The 19979-nt window shown below is 60.4% G+C and overlaps 1 protein-coding gene across 4 annotated transcripts in view; it reads right to left on the bottom strand.

Moving 5' to 3' along the window:
• The window catches only part of LOC137773952 (cadherin EGF LAG seven-pass G-type receptor 3), a 39720-nt gene extending 21634 nt beyond the window's left edge, over window positions 1-18086 (bottom strand). For 2 of the 4 annotated variants that reach the window (XM_068559061.1, XM_068559062.1), the window contains exons 1-26: window positions 14102-18086; window positions 11896-12546; window positions 11242-11467; window positions 10896-11011; window positions 10467-10555; window positions 10202-10359; window positions 9497-9660; window positions 9117-9242; window positions 8857-9026; window positions 8230-8415; window positions 7557-7673; window positions 7001-7172; window positions 6706-6847; window positions 6487-6607; window positions 5986-6169; window positions 5574-5675; window positions 4141-4235; window positions 3711-3920; window positions 3277-3472; window positions 2855-3010; window positions 2357-2531; window positions 1589-1756; window positions 1237-1363; window positions 943-1149; window positions 562-736; window positions 217-329 (exon numbers count right to left, since the gene is read on the bottom strand). In XM_068559061.1, the coding sequence (XP_068415162.1) occupies window positions 217-329; window positions 562-736; window positions 943-1149; window positions 1237-1363; window positions 1589-1756; window positions 2357-2531; window positions 2855-3010; window positions 3277-3472; window positions 3711-3920; window positions 4141-4235; window positions 5574-5675; window positions 5986-6169; window positions 6487-6607; window positions 6706-6847; window positions 7001-7172; window positions 7557-7673; window positions 8230-8415; window positions 8857-9026; window positions 9117-9242; window positions 9497-9660; window positions 10202-10359; window positions 10467-10555; window positions 10896-11011; window positions 11242-11467; window positions 11896-12546; window positions 14102-17843 (8088 nt within the window). In that variant the 5' untranslated portion in view covers window positions 17844-18086. The remainder of the gene's footprint in view (window positions 1-216; window positions 330-561; window positions 737-942; window positions 1150-1236; window positions 1364-1588; window positions 1757-2356; window positions 2532-2854; window positions 3011-3276; window positions 3473-3710; window positions 3921-4140; window positions 4236-5573; window positions 5676-5985; window positions 6170-6486; window positions 6608-6705; window positions 6848-7000; window positions 7173-7556; window positions 7674-8229; window positions 8416-8856; window positions 9027-9116; window positions 9243-9496; window positions 9661-10201; window positions 10360-10466; window positions 10556-10895; window positions 11012-11241; window positions 11468-11895; window positions 12547-14101) is intronic. The other 2 variants (XM_068559063.1, XM_068559068.1) reach the window with 2 other exon arrangements.
• Window positions 18087-19979: the final 1893 nt, after the last annotated feature.

Genomic DNA, 19979 nt, shown 5'->3' with positions numbered 1-19979 from the left:
GAGAGACAGAGGTAGGGAGAGGAAGCCGAGTCTCTGACCCCACACCTCCCATCTCCATGCCAGTTGGGTAGGAACAGAAATGGAGGCCAAGCCCAGGAAACCTGCAGACTGCCACCTGGCACCCCTCAGCTGATACCACCACACGTGCTGCAGGGCCACCTCCCGCTCCCCCCCACCAAGGGGAGCGCAAGGTGGCACTGAGTGGAGGGCACTCACCACAATGACAAGGACGACAGGGCCTGCAAAACTCCAGATGAGGGGCTCGTGGATCGAGATCCAGCAGAAGTCAGGGTTCCCATAGCCCTCGGGATCCAGGCCGACAGCCAGGCCTGTGGGGGAGAAGAGATAGGACAGAGGGGATGTATTCTAGAGCTGCTGACGCTCTCACGTATGGGGAGAAGCTGGGGTGGGGGCAGAGCAGGCTCCTCCCTGAGCAAATGGCAAGGGGGATTGAGGTTGGGGTCATGATCAGGATTGGGGGCAGGGGCAGGGGTCAGGCCATGTGATGGATGGAGGTCAGGGGTCACAGGCCTGGATGAGGCCAGTGAGCAGGGCCCTCACCCAGCAGCACAGCAGGGACGCCCCAGCCCAGGGCGTGGTAGAAGCGCATGGCGCCGCGGTCCACATTGCGTGGCTCGACCTGCATGCGGTAGAGGTGCAGCCCCTGCACGAGGAGCCACGCGAAGGTGCTGAGGAAGAAGTAGTGCAGGAGGATGGCAACCGCGGTGCACAGCAGCTGAAGGCAGGGTTGGGGGGCGTCAGGACCTCTCCTGCCACGCCCCACCTCTGACCCCTAAACCACTGCACCTTACCCCAGCATCCTGTCCCAAACCCTGGCCCCAACCTGAGCGCCCCTGATCTCTGACCCTGAACTCTGGCCCCAGGCCTTCCTGGGCCAGGTGAGGTCATCAGGACACAGGTCCCCTGGCCCTGACCCTGCACCTGGTTTTGGGTCCTGTGGATCCCCAGCAGGAAGAGGAGCTCTGCCACTCCCAGGGCAGCAGCCACATTGGCATGGATCCCACGCATGTTGGACTTGAGGCTGCGCAGGCTCAGCAAGACAGCTGCGGTCAGCAGCAGTGCGGCCACAGACACTGCTATGACCACGTGGGTGAACACAGCCAGCAGCTCCAGGTCACCCTCCAGCCGCTGTGGGGACAGGGATGGTCAGTGGGGAATTGGGCACTCCTGCCCTTTGACCCCCCCACTTCCTCAGGACTCTGAACACAGCCCCACCTCACGGGGAGAGGCATCCATGAGGACCCCGAAGGTGCCTGTCCGGCTGCAGCGACACCGTGCGTGGGACCCGTTCCTGTGCACCAGCTCACAATCCCGTGCTGTCCACATGCCGTGCTGGTCCGCCCTGTGGCCACAGGGCAGTCAGAACTACCATCCCCTCTGGGGAGTGCCCCATCGCCAGGTAGGGGTTTGTGAGAGGCAGTGGGAGGGGCCGAGGGTGCCTGGAGTTGGGGAGCAGCATTCCTCATGGGTCTGGGTGCACAGGGGGATTGGTGGGGGCCCCAGGGGCAGGCTGGGCCTCCCACGGGCTACCAGGGGGACCAAGGGTTTCCAGAGTGGAGGTCCTCACGGGCCAGGCGGGTCCCACTGCACGCAGATGGCCTTGCTGCGATTCGCTGTCTGTAGCAGGCGGAACTCCAGGCTGATCGGGGACTCTAGGACACCCCTTAGGAAGTTGCGTCCATGGAACACAGCCACACTGACCACCGGGGAGTTCATAACAGGGTTCTGGGGAAGCCTGAGGAGACAGCCCACCTGGGCTTGGGCACTGCTGACCTCCCCAAGTTCTGGCTGCCCACCTCACTGTCTTCATGTCACTTGCCATGGCCCACCCAGAGTCTGAGATGCCCTAGAGTGGATGCTGTTTCTGAGAACCCTTTTAGCCTCTGCTGGGCTGCTTCAAGACCAGGAGTCCATGGCCTGGTTCTGCAGAAATGCAGCTGAGAGGCTTCGGACCCACTGCCCACACTGGAGTCTGAAGCCCAAGCAGCTACAGACTTTGCCTCTCAGTGCCCTCCCTTCCACCCCCGGCTGACCTCCTTCAGTCAGCCCGTCTTTGCCTATCTCCATCGGCCAGTTTGCTTGTCTGTCTGGCTCCTGTATCCTTTATGTGCCTGGCCCCAGCTGTGGCTCTGTGTCTACCTCCTCATTTGCACAACTGCCCAGAACATGATTCACATGGAGCCCAGCATGGACAAGGCTCCCAGAGTCATGGGCAGGAGCCTCTCTGTATGATTGTGAACCTGCTCATTTGTCCACCAAAAAAGGGGGTGCTAAGCTGGGGAGAAGCTTGCAGGAAGCCCAAGGGTGAGGAGCCTGGGAGTAACTCTACTCATACCTGGTGCCCCGGCGCTCGGCCTGGAACTGGGCAGGGAGCAGTCCCCCTAAGGTGCGGTAAACCAGGAGGATGACGATGGAGATCCCAGGCTCAGGCTCGGGCTCTGGGGCGGCTGGTGGGGGGGCCACACTCGAGGTAGTGGAGTTCTCCATGCTGCTGCCACTTGTGGACAGAACTGCCAGAGGAGGGGGAGGAGTCACTGTCAGTGACCTCTGACCCCAAACACCCACAAACGCAGCTCTGAACTCAACCCAGCATCAAGCATGGGAATCTCTTCCCTTTGCAGGTCCAGAACCAGGGTGGGTGCAGAGAGCAGGAGCCCATGAAGGACACATGGGTCCCCCCAGCGCTGGATCCTGACTATCAAGGCCTGGGCGAGGTCACCTGTGGTGAGGGGGAGGGTCTGGCAAGGGGAGGATTGACAGGAGGGCGACATGGCATCTGGCTTGGGGGGCAAGGAAACAGGATCTGGCCCAGGGGTCACCCCAGGGCTCTTACCTTCAGGTGGGGACGGCCGTGGGGCCTGGGAAGGCAGCAGCACGTGCGTGTGAGGATCCCAGGCATCCTGGCCCCGGAAAAGGTTGCTGTGGTAACGAGGGTAGCGACGGGTCCCCCGGCTAGGACTGGGGTGCTCCACGCGGTCAATGCTGAGCACTGCCCAGGAGGAAGAGGGGTGAGACCCATCAAGGATCTCCTCCCTGTGCTGAGGGTCCCACTCCCTCCTCCTCCTATCCTGTACCCAAGTTCCACAACCCATAGCCTCCTTGCTACCAGCGCAGAGCCTGTCCCTGCAAAGCGCTGAGGGCGGCAGCACAGCCTCCTGCCACTAATGTTGACATCAATAGCCCCCAGACCCTCAGACCTCCAGGTCCTTGCCCTTTCACGGCCCCCTGCCCCACCCCACCCTACCCTCCACATACTGATGTTGGGTGTCACCAGCCCCACGGGATTCAGGTACGTGAGTTCCATATTCCTCGCGAGCGTGGCTGCGTACTCCTCCAGGTGCTGCACCAGCCCGGCGCTGCCTGGGGAACCCCCAGGGGCCCGCTGCCCCAGCACTGCCCACAAGTCCCCAGTCTCTGGAGCAAGCAGTGCAGAGCCGGCCCACAGCAGATTCTGGGAGGAGGGAGGTGAAAGTGGGCCCAGCCAGGTGAGGATGTGTGAGGGGACAGGGCATGCCTGAGGGGTCTGGCCAGGTGCTCAGAGAGGTCCCAGTAGGTAAGGGTATGGCTCTGGAGGGGACAAGGGGAGAGAGAGAGAATCCAGGGCCTTCACTTCCCCGGGGTCGGGAGGGGCCTGAGCAGAGGGGCGGGGGTCAGGGCCAGGGGATAGGGAGCCCAAGGTGTAGCCCCACCTCATTGAAGTGGGCGTCTTGTGTGGCTGTCAGCCCGAAGCCCTGCTGGTGACTCTCAAAGGCCAACAGGTGGGCCAGCAGGCAGGCAGTGACTCGGACATCTTGGCTGAAGTAGTGGTCAGTGTGGCCAGTCACCTCCCGTAGCCTCTGAGCCAGCTTCTTAGCCTCCACAGTATCCAGGACTGTCTTGTTCAGCTCTAGGCCATCCAGCTGCCAGGACAAAGATGGGGATGGTCGCTCTGTGGTCCCTTAGGCCTTTCTCAAAAGCCTCACAAGAAGAAGGGTTTGGATTAAAGGGCAACTGGGAAAAGCCCAGGAGGTCAAGGGCTGGGGCATGATGTCTGGGGCCCAGCACAGGCCTGGGGAGACTGAGGCCAGGGCCAGAGCCAGGGCTGGTCTTGAGTGCAGGGCAAGGTCTGGGCAGTCTCACCAGCAGATTGAGTTCTCGAAAGGCAGGGGAGGTACAGTTGAAGAGGTCAGGCTCCAGCCATCCCTGGTCCTCGTCGCATAGCCGCACGGCAGCCCCTGAAGGCAGTTGACCCCTTGTCAGGCCTGGGGCCTGGACACCTTCATTGAGGAGGTGACCACAGCACCCTCCCCTACCCCAGGGGGAACTCTGAAGCAGAGACCAGGTAGTAGGCATCCATGGCTGGACCCCTGGATAGAAAAGCCCCAGCCCCCAGCCCAGACGGGCCCCAGGCGCTTGTCAGTCAATTCCTGAGGGGTCTGTGGACCATTTCGAACCACCATGACATAAAGAAGAACACAAGGGCAGGACTGTGTGTGTGCATGTGCACCCAGACACACACACACAGGCCAGGACAGCTTCACAGACGTGTGGCCCAGGGCAAGAACACAAACCAATGCTCACACCTGCACACGAGTAGATGTGTGGCCCAGGACAAACACACAGATACACAGTGCACCCCCAGGAGAATTTTGTGACCAAAATGAGGTGGGGGTGAAAGTTCTCACACAAATTTTAACTGCCCCAGTGGTGACTTTGCTGCCATCTCTCCCTTATCTGTGAGATTGGAATTAGAGTTGAATGAGAATTGACCTGGGCCTTAAGAGAGCTTGTAGCCACCAGCAAGAGGCCCCCTGACTTAAACACAGAACCCCCTCCCCAAAGACAGACACAGACACGTGCACAGGCACAGAAAGACACACACAAGAGCATGCACACGCAGACAGTCTCTGTCCAGCCACTGCAGAGACCTCAAGCAGCGGGAAGGGTTCTGTGAGGACCTCAGGCAACAGAGAGGAGTCTGTGGGGTCCTCAAACAGAGGACAGGGGTCTTTCAGGACCTCAGGTAGTAGGGAGAGGCCTGCAGGAACCTCAGGAACTGAGAAGGGGTCTACAAGGACCTTAGGAAGTGTGTGTGTGGGGAGGGGGTGTCCTCAGGCAGTGGGGAGTGGTTTCTGAGGACTTCAGGCATCAGAGAAGGGCCCCCAGGGTCCTCAGACAGTAGGAGGGGGCCTCCAGGGGCTTCAAGAAGTTGGGAGTAGCTTTTTAGAGACCTCAGGCAGTGGGGAGGGGTCTGCAGGGACTTCAGGCAGCAAGAGGGATCTGCAAAAGCTCTGGCAGTGGGAGGGGGCAGCGCACCTGAGCAAACACGTACCCCTTACCTGCACCCCGCAATCCTGCCCAGAAGCCAAGAGAAACAGATGGAGGCTCAATGAGGATGTGGGGAGGGACCCAGAGCCCCTAAGAGGTAGGGAGGGGCCCACATCGACCCCTACCCCACTCCCACCTCTTTGTAGGAACAAGGCCAACCAACTCAGGAAAAGAGGTGGCTCTAGCAAGTCAGAGGTCAGGCCTACCCCGACCCTCAGCTATTTGCCTGTCCCCCAGGTACTCACCCAGAGCCCCCCGAGGACAGGGCACTGAGGCCAAGACACCAAACTTGGTCTGAGGCCACCACACACCAGATCTCAGGGACTTGGGGCAGGCGTCATAGAGCACTAGGGAGGAAGGAGGCACTGAGCCAGGCAGCCAGGGGCTGGAGCAAGGGACAGCTACATCCACTGCCCCCCACCTACCCCAGGCCCACTGCCTACCACTCTGCTGCTGGCCTCATGGGAGCTGGCCCATCAGATTCTGTGACAGGTCCTCAAAATACTTGGGGCAAATGTGGGAGTGCCTGGGTGTAAGTGGTCTCCCTCAGAGAAGCCTCCCGGAGCCCCTACCCAAGAAGCCAAGCATGCCATGGGACTTGGTGATAGCGTGCCAGAGCCAGCCCTCTATATGTGGAGCTGGGTGGAGACTGCTCACCCCGGCAGCCGCTGGCTGTCACCTCTGCAAAAGGACTGTCACAGCTGTTGCACTGGCGGCCAAGGGCTCCTGGGCGACAGGGGCACTGCCCGCTATGGGGGGCGCATGAACGTGAGGTGGAGCCCACAGGGTAGCAGTCACATGGGAGGCATGAGTCGCTGCCCCGCGGTCGGTAATGGAATTCCTGTTTGAGAATGGGTCAGGGGCCTGAGGTCAGAGGTCAGGGCTTAAGGTAGGGGTCTCAGGTCAGGGCTTGGGGAATGAGTGGAATCAAGGGCAAAGGGTCAGGAGAACAGTGCTCACAGGCCAGAAGGAAGACTGGCCTCAAATGAAACGTAAGAGAGAGGTTAGATGTCAAGGACAAGAGATGGCAGTTAGGTCACAGCATAGGGGTAAGAGGTCAGGGGCTGAATCAGGTGGCAGAGGTCAGCAAGCTGGATAAGAATCACAAAACATGTCTACAGAAGGGTTAAAAGGTCAGGGGACAGGGGACAGGCGCACCTTGCAGTGACACTGCCCATTTGTCTTGTTGCAGTTGGGGTCAAAGCCCTTATGAACGTCGCAGTTGCAGGGGCCACACGTTGGGCTCCCCCACCAGCCCCGTGGGCACTGTTGGTCCATCCTGGGGTGGACAGCCACGTGAGAAGCCTCCACCACATCTCAGTGACCCTCCCTAACTCCCACCAGCTCTTTCCATCATCTCAGCCCCCAGCCCCTTACCTGTGCTCACAGTGGTGCCCAAAATAGCCACCTACACAGTCGCAGGTATAGCCATGGGGGGCCCCAGGGAGGTGCCGGCATGACCCCTGATTCTGACAGGGGTTCAAGAGGCAGGCGTCCACACAGCCCGGGCCATAGTAACCTGCAGGTTGGGTCAGGGAGCTCAGGACACTGGCCACAGAGCATGGGAGGAAGCAGGCACCTGTCCTTCTCAGTCCCTGCCTCCTCCAGGCTCTCCAGGTCCCCCAGTCTTCACCACGAGCCCCAGATCACCCTGCTCCCACCCAGGCCCCACCTGGCCAGCAGGTACAGGAAAAGGTCTGCCAGAGGTCTCGGCAGTCAGCATGGGGTGGGCAGGGCCCAGATGCACAGGCGTTGGTCACGACACAGCCAGGTTCCACGTTCACTCGGTGGCTCGGGGGAAGCAGGGCTGGGGAGCCCGAAGGCGTGGAACCAAGCCATACTCCCTATGGACACAGCCAGCAAGGGGTGAGACCCATGCCAAAGCACCTTAGTCCCAAGTCCAGCAGAGCCAGCCACCTGGTCTGATGACCCCTGACATGCAATTTCCCTACAAACCGTAGACCCTGACCCAATGGTCCCAATTCAGTGGCCCCATGGGACCCCTAATCATGCTGTCCCTGACACAGGCCTCTAATGACCCTTGATAATCTAAGCTAGACTCTCACCTCCAACAGCACAGAGAGGCTTGACCTGTCTCTGATGGCTCTGGGTCACCACTACCCCTATGCCAACCCCCATGTGAATGCAGCATTTCAGGTCCCAAGGCACCTCTGATCTCTGACCACTCACCCTACTGCCCCATATCATGTTCGCATGCTGACCCTCACCTGGATACAGCCAACCAGACCCTTAGGAGCCTCCTCTTCACTGCTGGGGGGCAGGCCTCCCACATGAAGTCGCTTTACCTTCAGGCCCTGCAGCTCACTCCCCACCGCCAAGGTGTCCTGGAGGAAGGGGACAGTCAGCACTGGGGGTGTGGGGGGGGCCTGATGGACCCCTGCCCTACCCCAGTGTCAGTCTTGGCCTTATCCTAGGCCTTATCTTGCACCACCATGCTCTGTCCCTCTGGCTCAGAGGACTGGTCTGGAAATGAGATGCTCCCGAGTATGGAGGACCTGCTGGAGCATGGGGGACGGGTGACAGAAAGTTTTCAGTCAAGAGCTGGGCTCAGACTAGCCCTTCTCTCCTGGACCCAGAACAGACCCTAAAATTCCATGACTTTGAGTTGGGAAGATCAGGAGACCAGAAGAGGCTTCCAGAAGTTTGGCAAAGTGCTAGCTGCAGAGGTACCCCAAGAGCAGGCCAGAAATCTGCGTAGCCTCCCTGACGTGAGGAGGGTGTAGCAGAGTGGGCTCAGAGCGAGGACATGAGGAGGGGGACTCGGGGGAGAATATCAGACTATGTGCAGTGGAGGGAAGTGAGAGGACTAGAGGTGGGGTCAAATGAGGTGGGTCTAGTCTGAAGGCTGAGAATGGACCACCCCAGGGTTAGAGGTCAGACCTGGAAGAGGCTAAAGTCCAATGAGACCATGAGGACATGGTGGCCCCGCCGGCCACCTGGTTCCTCCTGCAACTCCAGCCGCAGATCATGCCATCGGCCATCACTGACAGTCACCTGGTCCAGGAGGAGGTGGGCAGCACGGCCCGAGCCCCTGGTCACTGTCACAGACAGCAACCCCCGATCCAGCTGCGGGTAGAGAGGCACAGCCCTGGGGTCAGAGCCCCAAGTTTGGCTGGGGCTAGGAGTATCAGGAGGTGAGATCAAAGGGCTCAGAGGTCAAGAATATCAGAGGTCAGTACAGCAGGGACAAGGCTATATTTGGCACATAGGGCACTGTGCCCAGGGACACTATGCAGCAGAGAGTGAAGTTAGGGGGCAGAGGTCAGGACGAGGGGTCATGGATTAGTGCAGGTGGCACAAGAGAGCTATGCTGGTATGCTGCACCTGCAGAGGATATGATAGTGGGGAAGAGGGTCAAGGGCCCGGGTCCAGAGCAGGGTCAAGTATAGTCAGTACACCTGGCACAGAAGTATGCTGTGTGACCAGGCCTGAAACCACAGGAATGTTGCTGGTGCATTAGAGGTTGAGAGCTGAGGGTCTAGGGAGGGATCAGGAGGACAGACACACCTGACAGAGGAGTGTGCTATGTGGCCCAGCCTGGACTTGCATCAGGACCCCCTGCTTCGCCCGTGTCCGAAATGCCAGCCCCAGGTACCACGGCACAGACACAGCCATGTCATTTCCAAAGTCCCAGCTCAGTGTGCCGTTGCCACGGAAATGGTGGGGATGGGCCATAGCTGGTGGGATAAAAGGAGGAGGGTCACAGGCCTCACCTCAGGAACAGAATTTACCCTGCAGGCTCCTCCTGCCCCAGACTGCCCACTCACTGAGCCGACAGTCTTTGCCTCCGAAGCCCACAGGGCAGTCACAGCTGAAGCCACCCCAGCGCTCTGAGCAGAAGCCGCTGTTCTTGCAGGGGCCTGAGTCACAAAAGTGCAGCTTGGCCTGGCAGCCTGGGAGAGGAAGGTACATAGAGGATGTAAGAACACAAGGTGGTGGGGGGGGCAAAACACAGAGGTCCAGGGGAGCTGAAAGTGGCCATGATCTTAGCCCCATGTTCTCTCGGAGGGTAGAATTGGTAGGACTCAGGTCCTCAAGGCTAGGCTGCAGCATTCTGCTTGCCAGGAAAGGAGACAAGTAGGAGGTCAGATTTTGAGTTAATCCATATAGCCTTCCACCCTTTCCCTATGATGAGGACATGGCCTACCTGCCATGGTGCCGTTGTTTGCGACAAAGGATGCCATGTCCACTCGGCGGCCATCAATATGCAGGTCCCGCATGCAGCCAACAAAGTCCTTGTGGGACACGGGGAAGTTCTCGGGAAGGTTGGGGACACCCCCCAGGAGCAGAGGGCCTGTCAGGTCCAGGGACCTGGGGGTCAGGGGTCCAGGTCATTGGTGGGACTGGGGCCAGGGTAGGTTTGCTCCTGGTGGGGGGCATAGGAAATGGAGGGGGTAGGACTCAGAGGGTATGGTGATTGAGCGGGGAGGGTAAGATCAGGCTGAGGAAGGAACTGGAGACTTACTTCCGTTGCGGGGGTGCAAAGGAGAGTTTATGATGGGCAGATGGTCTGGGGAAAGGTGGAAGAGGCTGGGGTTGAGGATGAGGATGAAAAAGGGAGGCATTTGGGTGGCTGGGGGAGGGGATGGGGGTCAGGTGGGCTGTGGGACATTAGAGAGACCAGGGGAGTGGAAACTTTGGGGGAGTGGGTGCCTGGGGACTGTGTGGGAGTGGGCAGTCTGGGCAGAACACAGAGAGGGAGGTTAAGGTGAGGTGGGGTTTCAGCATCCTAGTGGGGAGAGGGAAATACGGTGGTTTGGGGAAGGATGGGGAGTTTGGTAGGCAGTATTGGAAGGCTTGGAGTGGGCTTTGGCAGGCAGAGGGCTTGAGGATCAGGGGCTGGGGGCCTCACTTCTTGGAGCTTGTTTGTGTGCCAGCAGCCGCGCATGCGTAGTTGCCAATCTCAGCACCAAACTGCAGAGCCACAGCCATGTCGCAGTCATCCACGCTCAGCACAGCCACCTTGTCCTTGGAGGGGCCCTGAGCACCTCCCAGGGCATCTGTCCGGGGCTAGAGACCCAGGCACACCACTCAACAGGACCCCCAGGGTGACCCCTGAGGGGCAGAACCTGGCATCCCAGCTCCCCCCATACTCCCATGCCAAGGGTGGTGCCCACCTTGTTGTAGTATCTCAGATGCACTGTGTGCCACTGCCCGTCATTCAGGCCCCCTGGAACTGTGGGGCTGACCACTGTGTTGGACTCACCTGTGGGGTGGATGTGTGTGGAGGCTTGTCTGGAGCTGCTAAGTCCCCCTCTTCCTCCCACCCAGTCATGCAGGCACAGCTACTCCCAGGGTGACCCTGGATGCATCAGATAACTCCCCCCACTGGTGGCCACACTGGCTGGACCAGAATGCCTTTGGACAGGTAGGAGAAGCACACACTTCGTGGAGAGATGGGCTTTCCCATAGGAAAAGTGGTCCTCACTGTTGTCTGTTGGGCGTGGAGGTGTGTGTTCAGGTGTGCCCGTGGGGCTTGCACCCCTCAGCCATCTCACCCATACCTGCACCCACTCGCACCCACACTAGTCCGCGGGGGCACCCACCGGTGGAATATGTGAGTCTCACTTGCCCAGCCACGAGCTCCAGGGCCAGGAAGTCATGCTTCTCGTTCAGGCGCCCGTTGTAGAAGAGCAGCCCACTGGGCTGCACCGTGGCGAACCTGGGGGGGGGGTGCCGCGTCACAAGCCGGACCCCTCCTGACACCCACCATCCCTGTGACAAGAAGGTTTGAGGGAGCCCACCCAGGAGGCTAGGGTGAGAGAGGAAGGGGTGAGAGAGGGAGAGGAGGGGGCGGTGTCCTATGGGACGCCAGGGTGGGGCAGTCAGGAATCTGGGTCTTGAAGGTAGTGGGGACCGCGTGCAGGTGCGCAGATGCGGGCGGGCACCTACGAGAGGGACAGCGTGAGGTGGAAGCGCTGCCGCAGGCCGCGGAACATGACGAAAGAACTGGGCGGGAAGGAGCGAGCCGCCACTTCGCAGCGCTGACCCTCGAAGGCGCCGCCCGCCGGGCACTGGCAGCGAAAGCCGCCGTCGGGCCCGTTGGCGCAGGTGCCCCCGTTGCGGCAGACGCCGGGCACGCAGCGTCCGGCCTCCGTGTCTAGCTCGCAGTCTTCGCCTAGGGGTCAAGCCGCGGTCAGAGGCGGTCAAGACCGCGCCCGCCAAAGCGCCAGCGGGCCCCGCCCCTCCGAAGGCCACGCGCTCCAGGCGAGCGCCAAGACCTCTGAAAAGTCCGGCTCCCTCAAGTGGGCAGCCCCTCGTTATACCTGACCCCGCCCTCCCTCCCCGCCTGGCTGCGACCAAGCCCCTCCCATGGTCCCGCCCTGTCCACTACCGCGGACCTCAGGGCCCCGCCTCTGCCCAGGGCCACGCCTCCTTCGCTACCTCGGCCCCACCAAAGCCTCTATTTCTTCGCGGCCTTAGGCTCCCTCTGGGCCAGGTTCTACCGCTTCTGGACTAACGGCGCCCAAATAGACCCCGGTTGGGTCAAGTGATGCCCAATCCTCACTTGCACTGCAGGTTCACCCAGCCCCGCGCCCCGCTCACCTGTGAAGCGCGGGCGGCAGACGCAGGTGTAGCCGCCCTCGCGCCGCGCGCAAGCGCCACCATTGCGGCAAGGGTTGGAGTAGCAGAGATCGAGCTCCGTCTCGCAGAAGTCTCCCGTGAAGCCTGGGGGGCAGCGGCAGCGCAGGCCTGCGATGGGCTGGATGGGTCTGAAGAGTGTGGAGGCGGAGGCCAGGAAGGGCGCAGAGGAGTCAAAGCGCAGCACGGACACACATTTCATGTAGTTCTCACAGGGCTCGCGCAGGCACACGTTGTCGTCGAAGGGCAACACGTCCAGGAGAGAGCGGGCGGCAAGTGCGGCTCGGCGCACGTACAGCTGCTCCTGCAGCTCCTCGGAGCTGAACCAGGGACCTGCAGATCCAGCCCCGGCCCCGCGTGGCGCCAGCGCTGAGAAGCTCACGTTGAGCACGGTGCCCCCCACGTCTGTGTCGTTCTGGATGTTGAAGATGAAGACGTCCTCGGCAGGTGTGGCAAGTACTGCGGCCACGCCTTCCAGGAAGTGGCCCAGCAGTGGCGAAAGGAAGCGTTCCTGCCACATGTTCTCAAGGCGCACGGTCAGGCTGTTGGCCAGCAACTCCTCCGTGATGATGATCACGCGCAGCACACACTGCGCCGTCACACTATGTAGCCCATCTGCAGGCGGAAGTGGGGGAAGTGGTCAGTCTGGGGTCAGCGGCTTCTCCTCCCTGGGACATAAGAGGGCTGGGGCCAGTGACTGCTCAGTCCCCCAGCACCTCTGTGTTAGCAGGCTGACCATGCCAGGACACAAGGAGGTCTGAAGCTTGTGATCACCAACTCTCTCAGCATCAAGGTGTCAACAAGTTGCTGCTTCCTCTTGCCTCCCTCCAACACAGGGAAGGGCCTGAGCCAGGGATCAACCAACCCCCTCTCTGCCCCAACAATGCCCATCGGTCAGCAAGTCATTCCTCCAAAAGCACACAAGAAGGTCTCTAAGTGGTCAGGAACCCACCCTTCCCCAAGTTATCATGGTCAGCAGGCCAATCAGGACAGAAAGAGGAACCAAGGCCACTGACCACTGACTTTCCTTCCCCTCATCCCCCAGCATTGCAGAACCAGCAAAACATGCCCTCCAAAAGTATCCCTCTAGGTCAGGGATCACCCATCCCCTATATCTGGTCAGTCAACTGCTTTCCCAGGGCACTAGAAGGGTCCCTAACCCTGTGACCACTCAACCTCATCCCCCAGAACCCTGGGTCAGCAAGCTCCTTCTCTCCAGGAGGGCCTTGGACTCTGACCTCCTCCTCAGCATCCTTGAATCAGCAAGCTGCCCATCACCCCAGACCTGGGTCCTGCGATTTAAGTGCCCACCCCCAGAAATGAGCATGAGGTGCTTATATGCCTTGTCTCCAGACCCTAGTACACACTGGGTGGCCAACAGGGTTGGTTGTCCAGTGAATTGAGGGATGAATGTGCCTTCATTGGCAGTGCCAGGAGTCCATGCTCCAGAATTGGGGAATAAGCACTGGTAAAGTCTCTCCCAACCCCTTCAGCCTCCAGTATTCAGGACTGCAAGAGCTTCTCCTGCCTGCGCTCTCCTATGAGGGAACAGCTTGTGAAGGCCTGGGGACACGGCTGCAGAAAAGAGGCAGGTGGACCTCTGGACATTTCCCCAAAGGGCAGGGCCTTAGTCAGCCCCTTCAACAGCAGCCAGGTCTGCTCTCTGCCTGAGGCTGCCAGAGTAAACTGCTGTTCCCAGCCACTAAACTACTGGCCTCCCTCTCCTCCACAGATGGGCTGAGGGTCATACCAGACCCAAAGTAACCCTTCATCTGAACAGGGATGTGGTGTGGGCTGACTGGCCTATGCTGGCTTTTCCTGGGACCTCCAGAGTATTACCCCAGGACCTCTAGCCTTTCAGAGAGAGGGGAGCTATCCCTAGATTAATAAGCAGACAGTTCTTTACAGTCAGCAGACAGTTCTTTACAGTCTTTATGGGGTCTGCTAATGCCCTAGAATCTTTGGGGTTCTGTGGAGACTGCCCAAGACCCTAAACAGAGACTATATGACCCTAACCTGTGAGGCAGATCCTGTGGGGTGCAGGAACCCAGAGCTTAAGGGATTCTTGGAAGGCTTGAAAATCCCTCGTTGGTTTGAAGTGCCTTGTGGGGCCCCTGAGGACCTAACAGGCTGAGGTCACTGGCTCACTTGATTAACCCCCGCCCCTCACCTGTGACAGTCACCAACATGGAGGCCACCAGTGGGCGGTTGTTGTCTAGCTTGCGGCTGAGTCGAAGCTCCCCGCTGGTCTGGTTGACCACCAGCAGCTGCAGCTCATTGCCTCGCTCAAAGGAGTAGAAGAGGTGGTCAGAGACATCAGGATCGTAAGCAGGGATGCGCCCAATGACGCCTGAGGGGAAAGTGTCTGAGCGGTTGGATACATAGTTGTTGAAGAGGATCTGGAAGTTGTTGAGCACAGGGCTGTTGTCATTCTGGTCAACCAGGCGGACGTGCACAGTGGCCCGACTGACCAGAGGGGCTGATGTGGCCTGCACAACAATCACATATTCCTGGCGAGCTTCATAGTCCAGGTCAATGAGTGCTGTCAACTCTCCAGAGAAGATATCCATTTGGAACAGCTCAGGGATGTTCCCCTCCACAATCTGGTACATTATATGAGCATTGGGGCCTTCATCAGGGTCCACTGCAGTGATCTGGGCTACCACCGAGCCCACAATGCTGTTCTCCTTCACTCGCACCTCAAACTCCTCAGCTGGGAAGACCGGTGCATTGTCATTAACATCCTGCACCGTCACCTGGATGCTGACTGGAGTCCGAAGCGGGGGCACACCTCGGTCCACTGCGTAAGCAGTCAGTTCATACACTGGCACCGCCTCCCGATCTAGCCGCCTCACTGTGCGGACAATGCCAGAGGTGGGCTCAATGGTAAAATCTCCATCCCCATCTTCCCCATTCTGGAAAGTGTACTGGACCCGGCCATTGGCATGAGCATCCCGGTCAGTGGCTGAGATCTGCAGGACACTGGTGAAAGGTGGGGCATCCTCAGAAACCAGCCCTGTGTAGTGGGAGGCCACAAACTGTGGAGGGTTATCATTCACATCATTGACCATCACCTCCACGTAAGTAGTGTCTGCCTTCTGTGGGATGCCATTGTCCCGAGCTGTAATAGCCAGTGTGTAGGTCATCTGGTCCTCATAGTCCAGTGAGGCCTGCAGTGTAATGGCCCCTGAGTCTGCATCAATGCGGAACTGGGGCAGGTTGTCCTCCAGGAGATAAGTGATACGAGCATTCTCACCCACATCATCGTCAGAGGCACTGATGACCACCACGGTGCTACCCACTGGCCGATCCTCATTCACACTCACTGAGTAGTGGGCACTTTGAAAGACAGGCCGGTGAGTGTTGGCATCTGTAATGTTGATGTGCACGTAGCAGTGATCATGAAGGGCACGGTCAGATGCAGTTAGCACCAACTTGAAGTACCGTTCCTGCTTGTAGTCCAGTGGCAGAGCCAGTGTCACCAGACCTACACCCCCCTGGGAGCTGATGGCAAAGCGATTCCGAGTGTTGCCTCCTGTGATCTGGTAGCTGATGGCACTGTTGGCATCACGATCTACAGCAGTCACGCTCACCACACTGGTGCCCACGGTCGCATCCTCATTCAGTCGTAGGTGGTACTCCTTCATAGTGAACTCAGGGCGATTGTCATTAACATCCAGCACAGTCACTGTGACGCTGGCTGAAGCTGAGAGTGGGGGTGAGCCATGGTCTCGGGCCTCCACACCAAAGAAGTAATGCTCCACAGACTCACGGTCCAGGGGACCACTCACAGAGACCCAGCCAGTGGCACTGTTTATCACAAAGGGTGTATCAGATGCCACACCAGTTAGGGAATACTCCAATCTGGCATTCTCTCCATGGTCTGCATCCACTGCCTGAATGTGGATGACTGAGTGGCCCAGGGGCGCGTTTTCCAGGACAGAGACCTGGAAGGGCGTGCTGACAAAGATAGGAGTATGGTCATTGATGTCGACCACCTGGATGCTGGCCAGGCCTGTGTTGTTGGACAGCGGTGGGCGGCCTGCATCCTGAGCCCGGATGCGCAAGGCATACTCTCGCTCTGCCTCAAAGTCCAGAGGTGCCACCACCTGGATCTCGCCCGTGAGGCTGTCGATGGCAAAGTGGCCGCGGCTGTTGCCACTGATGATGTTGTAGTGCACCAGTCCGTTGGCGTCCTTATCCCTGTCGGTAGCCGAGACGCGTAGCACCACCGTATGGGGGCGCACATCCTCGCGCACCTGCGCCACGTAGCGTTTCTCGCTAAACTGGGGCGCGTTGTCGTTCTCGTCCAGCACGGTTATGTGCACACGCACAGTGGCAGAGCGCGGCCCGGGCTCTTGTCCCTGGTCGCTGGCCTCCACCACCAGCTCGTAACTTTCCATGTGCTCGCGGTCCACGCGACCGCTGGTGCTGATGAGTCCCGAGCGCGGATCAATTTCGAAGGCGGCAGAGGCGGCGGCGCGCTCAGCTGGCGGCCCCACAAAGCGGTAACGCAGGTTGGCGTTGGGGGGCGCGTCACCGTCTGTGGCACGCAACTGCAGGATGGGGTAGCCCTCCTCCACGTTCTCGCGAAGCGTCTCCCGGTATTGCGCCTGCTCAAATACCGGCGCGTGGTCGTTGCGGTCGGCCACTGTCACGGCCACCATGGTGGTGGCCGAGAGGCGCGGCGAGCCATGATCCTGCGCCGTCACGCGCAGGTAGTGGCGATCCATGCTCTCGCGGTCCAGAGCAGCCTCTGTGCGAATAAGGCCGCTCTGCGGGTCGATGCTGAACAGTTCCAGCGAGCGGCTGTTCATGAGCGCAGCCAGCGAGTAGACTAGGCGTCCGGCCTCGCCGATGTCCGGATCCTGCGCCACTACGCGTAGCACCGCTGTCCCCGCCGCCTCATTCTCGGGCACCAGTGCCTGGTAGTTGTACTGAGGAAACTGTGGGTGGCGGTTCGCGGCGCGACGGGGGCGGACCCGGCTCGCTGGGGGTATTCTCCAGGCTCCATGCTCGGTCGGGCCCCCAGGGGGGCGCGGCCCCGGGCGCTGCGGGAGGAAGCGGCGGCGGAAGAGGACGCGGGAGCGCATGCGCTCGGGCGTTGGCTCGGGAGCTGTCCGGGACTCTCGCAGTGCTGAACCAGATGCGGAAGCTGTCCTCTCCTTGCGAGGTGCTGAATCCAGCCCGGGGCCGGATCCCACGGCCCCGGGAGGGCGGTCCGGCCGGGGCCCTGTCCTCCTCGCTTGGGATGTCTTGGTTCTCTCGCTCTGACCCCTGCGCCCCGGCGCCCACAATTCCCCGCAGCAGCGCGTGGTTCCCACTTTTCGGGGGGCGCCTCTCCCAGTATTCCTCTGAGAGAACACCGGCTGGGAACCACAGGGCCGAATCCGAAGGTCCGAAGGGAAGGGAGAGCTGTTCTCTGGGCCCGGGACCCCTGGGGAAAGACGTTCTGGCAACAGACTATCTCTTTGCAACGGCCCTGTCCCCCCGCAAGAGGAGACCTCTGGACGCCAGCATAACAGAGACCCTGGTCCTTGTCCTGTCTCCTGCCCGCGGCTGCCAAATGTCTTGACTCCATATTCCGCTCCCAACCCCGGCTGCTCAGGGGGCCCTCGACCGCTTTGGTCGCTTTGCCTTCCCCCTCGGAGCCCCACGAAGACAGGTTCCCTGACTCCCAGGCCAGGCTTTCCATCCTCTCGGACCCCGGGTGACTCGGGACAAAGAGCTAAGGCTCCGCCGCCGATCCGCGCCCCTGGCCCCGTAGCAGCAGCTACCCCCGGGTCCCAACCTTGGCCCCCGCCGCCCCCCAGCTCCTCCCGGCTAGGAGGGAACAAAGAGAGGAGGAGAAGGAGCAGGAGTAGCGGGGTGGTCGGCCCTCTGAGACCCCACCACGGCTGCCGCCTCGCCATCACCCCCTACTTCCCCACACGGCCTCCACTGTCCTCCGCCTGGGTCCAGGCCTTGGGCCTGCCTCGCTGCTCGGGCCCCCACCCGGGGCCCTGCCACCGCCCTGGTCCCCCGCCTCTAGGCCTGTCACTCCGCGCCGCCGCCACCCTCTGGGCACCATCTACTCCGCGGCCAGAGTCCCTTTGGCGAGCGGCCCCGGCTTTTGCCGCCCCCACCACAGCATCCCCGACGCTGCCGCCGCCTCCCGCCGCTCCAACATGGCTCCCGGTCGCTGCGATGGTTCGTTCCACCTCCGCCCCGAAGTCCCAAATCCGATGGTACAGGCTGTCGCGCATGACAGCTCTGGATATCGAAGTTACTGCCGCCATCTTTATTGAGGGCGGAGCATAAGTGCTGCCCACGGTCCTGAACCGGGCTTGGCGCTTCACTGCCCCTGCTTCCACCCTCCTCGTGGCCACCGCCCTCATCAGCATCCCTCCCCCTAGGGCGCTGTCTCAGCTCCGTCTTCCAGCTTTCTGCTTGCGGATCTCTTGCCCCCTTCCTGAGCACTAGTTTCGAACCCTGTCCCGGCTCTGAAAATTTGGTGCCCATGATGTGCAGAGAAAGCGTTCTCATGACTCTTGGGCGAGGATACCATATGGAATCCTGGGGTCGGAGGGGACGATGGCTGGACGGGGCCTGGGGTGCCAGCAGGCCAAACAACAGCCTTAACTGTTCGATCAAAACTTTGCTTTGTTTGTTTTTTGTTTTTGTGTTTTTGGCTGCGCTGGCATAGCGGGATCTTAGTTCCCCGACCAGGGATCGAACTCGTGCCCCCTGCAGTGGAAGCGCGGAGTACTAACCACTGGACCACCAGGGAGGTCCCGATCAGCGAGTTTTAACTCATGAAACATGTCGCGACCATCTGTTTGTTTGGAGCGCCCCAACGGAGCAAACTTCCCTGCCTTGCTGGCCGCCAGCAGTCTTCCGGGTTGGGGGCTCTTCCACTGGAAGCTACACTCCCGTCTCCAGGCCGCGGGTCTCTGGAGTGCTCTGGAATGCCACGTGGAACCCGGCATTGCTGCACGGCTGCGGCCCGGCCTCCTAGGGTCCCCGCCCCTCGCCCGCTAAGACTGCGTCCCTTAACCCCTTGTAGGGACTAACGGAAGCTCAGTTTTGCCCGCGCTATGCTACTCGGCGCAAGTCGACCCAGGCTGGCCAATGGGCAGACGCCGCGGAACAGACGTCACAGAGGACGGGCGGGGGCGGGGGAGTGGTGAACGAGGAGCGTTCCAATCAGAAAGCCACTGTTTCTATTGGCACAATGGGTGGCTCCGCCCCCATGGCAGACTCATTGTCTGGGGGAGGAGGCTCCTCCGGTTCCAGAATAGCCCGGAGAGACAATCTAGGAGGTGCTCTACGGGCCAGCCTGCAAAGGCAGCAGCGACAGTGGGCTGCAGCGCCACGAGCAGAGGACGCAGGCGTCCCTGGACCGAGGAGGGGTTTAGGTCTGGGACACGGAACGCTCCAAGGGGTGCGGTTCCTGCTTGGAACCAGCGGAGATCCCCCGGCTAACGCCCCTGGCCCGCCCCAACCGGTACCTATGACATCACCACCAACCAATCAAATGGCGCATTCCTAGCCGCCCCCCCCCCTTGACTTATTCGCTTCCAGGAGGCGGGGTTCCCGTGGGTTCCTCCTTCAAGCGCCTCAAGTGACTACGGAGAGCCGGTGGGTGGGCTCCAGTGGTGCCCTCTGGTTTTTCTGAATCTGAGGACCACCTAAGGTCAGAGCCGGATGTACGGTCTGGGTTCCTATGGGCGTGAAGATGAAGCATCTGCAGAGGCGCCGAAGGCGGAACTCGGTTGGATGGGGGCTCAGTCGGAGTAGGGCCTGGAGGAGGGAAGCCAAAGACATGGTTTTGATCGCACACCCACCCTCCGGGCCCACAATCTAGCGAATGGAGGGCAGAAAACTTTAACGAAGGAGGGAGACAGGTGGAACGCTAGGGAGAGGGATGCTGGGGTCCCAGAAGAGGCACCTGAGCCAACGTAGCGATCTGGGAAAGCTATCTGCAGGAGATGCCCGTGCAGAGCTCTGAATAACCAAGAGATGGAGGAGCCACCCTAGGTCATGGAGGCAGTGTGGACAAATGTGCT

Source organism: Eschrichtius robustus, chromosome 12 (assembly GCF_028021215.1).
Source record: "Eschrichtius robustus isolate mEscRob2 chromosome 12, mEscRob2.pri, whole genome shotgun sequence".
NCBI classification, from domain to species: Eukaryota; Metazoa; Chordata; class Mammalia; order Artiodactyla; family Eschrichtiidae; genus Eschrichtius; species Eschrichtius robustus.
This window is presented reverse-complemented; position numbering and strand designations above follow the sequence as displayed.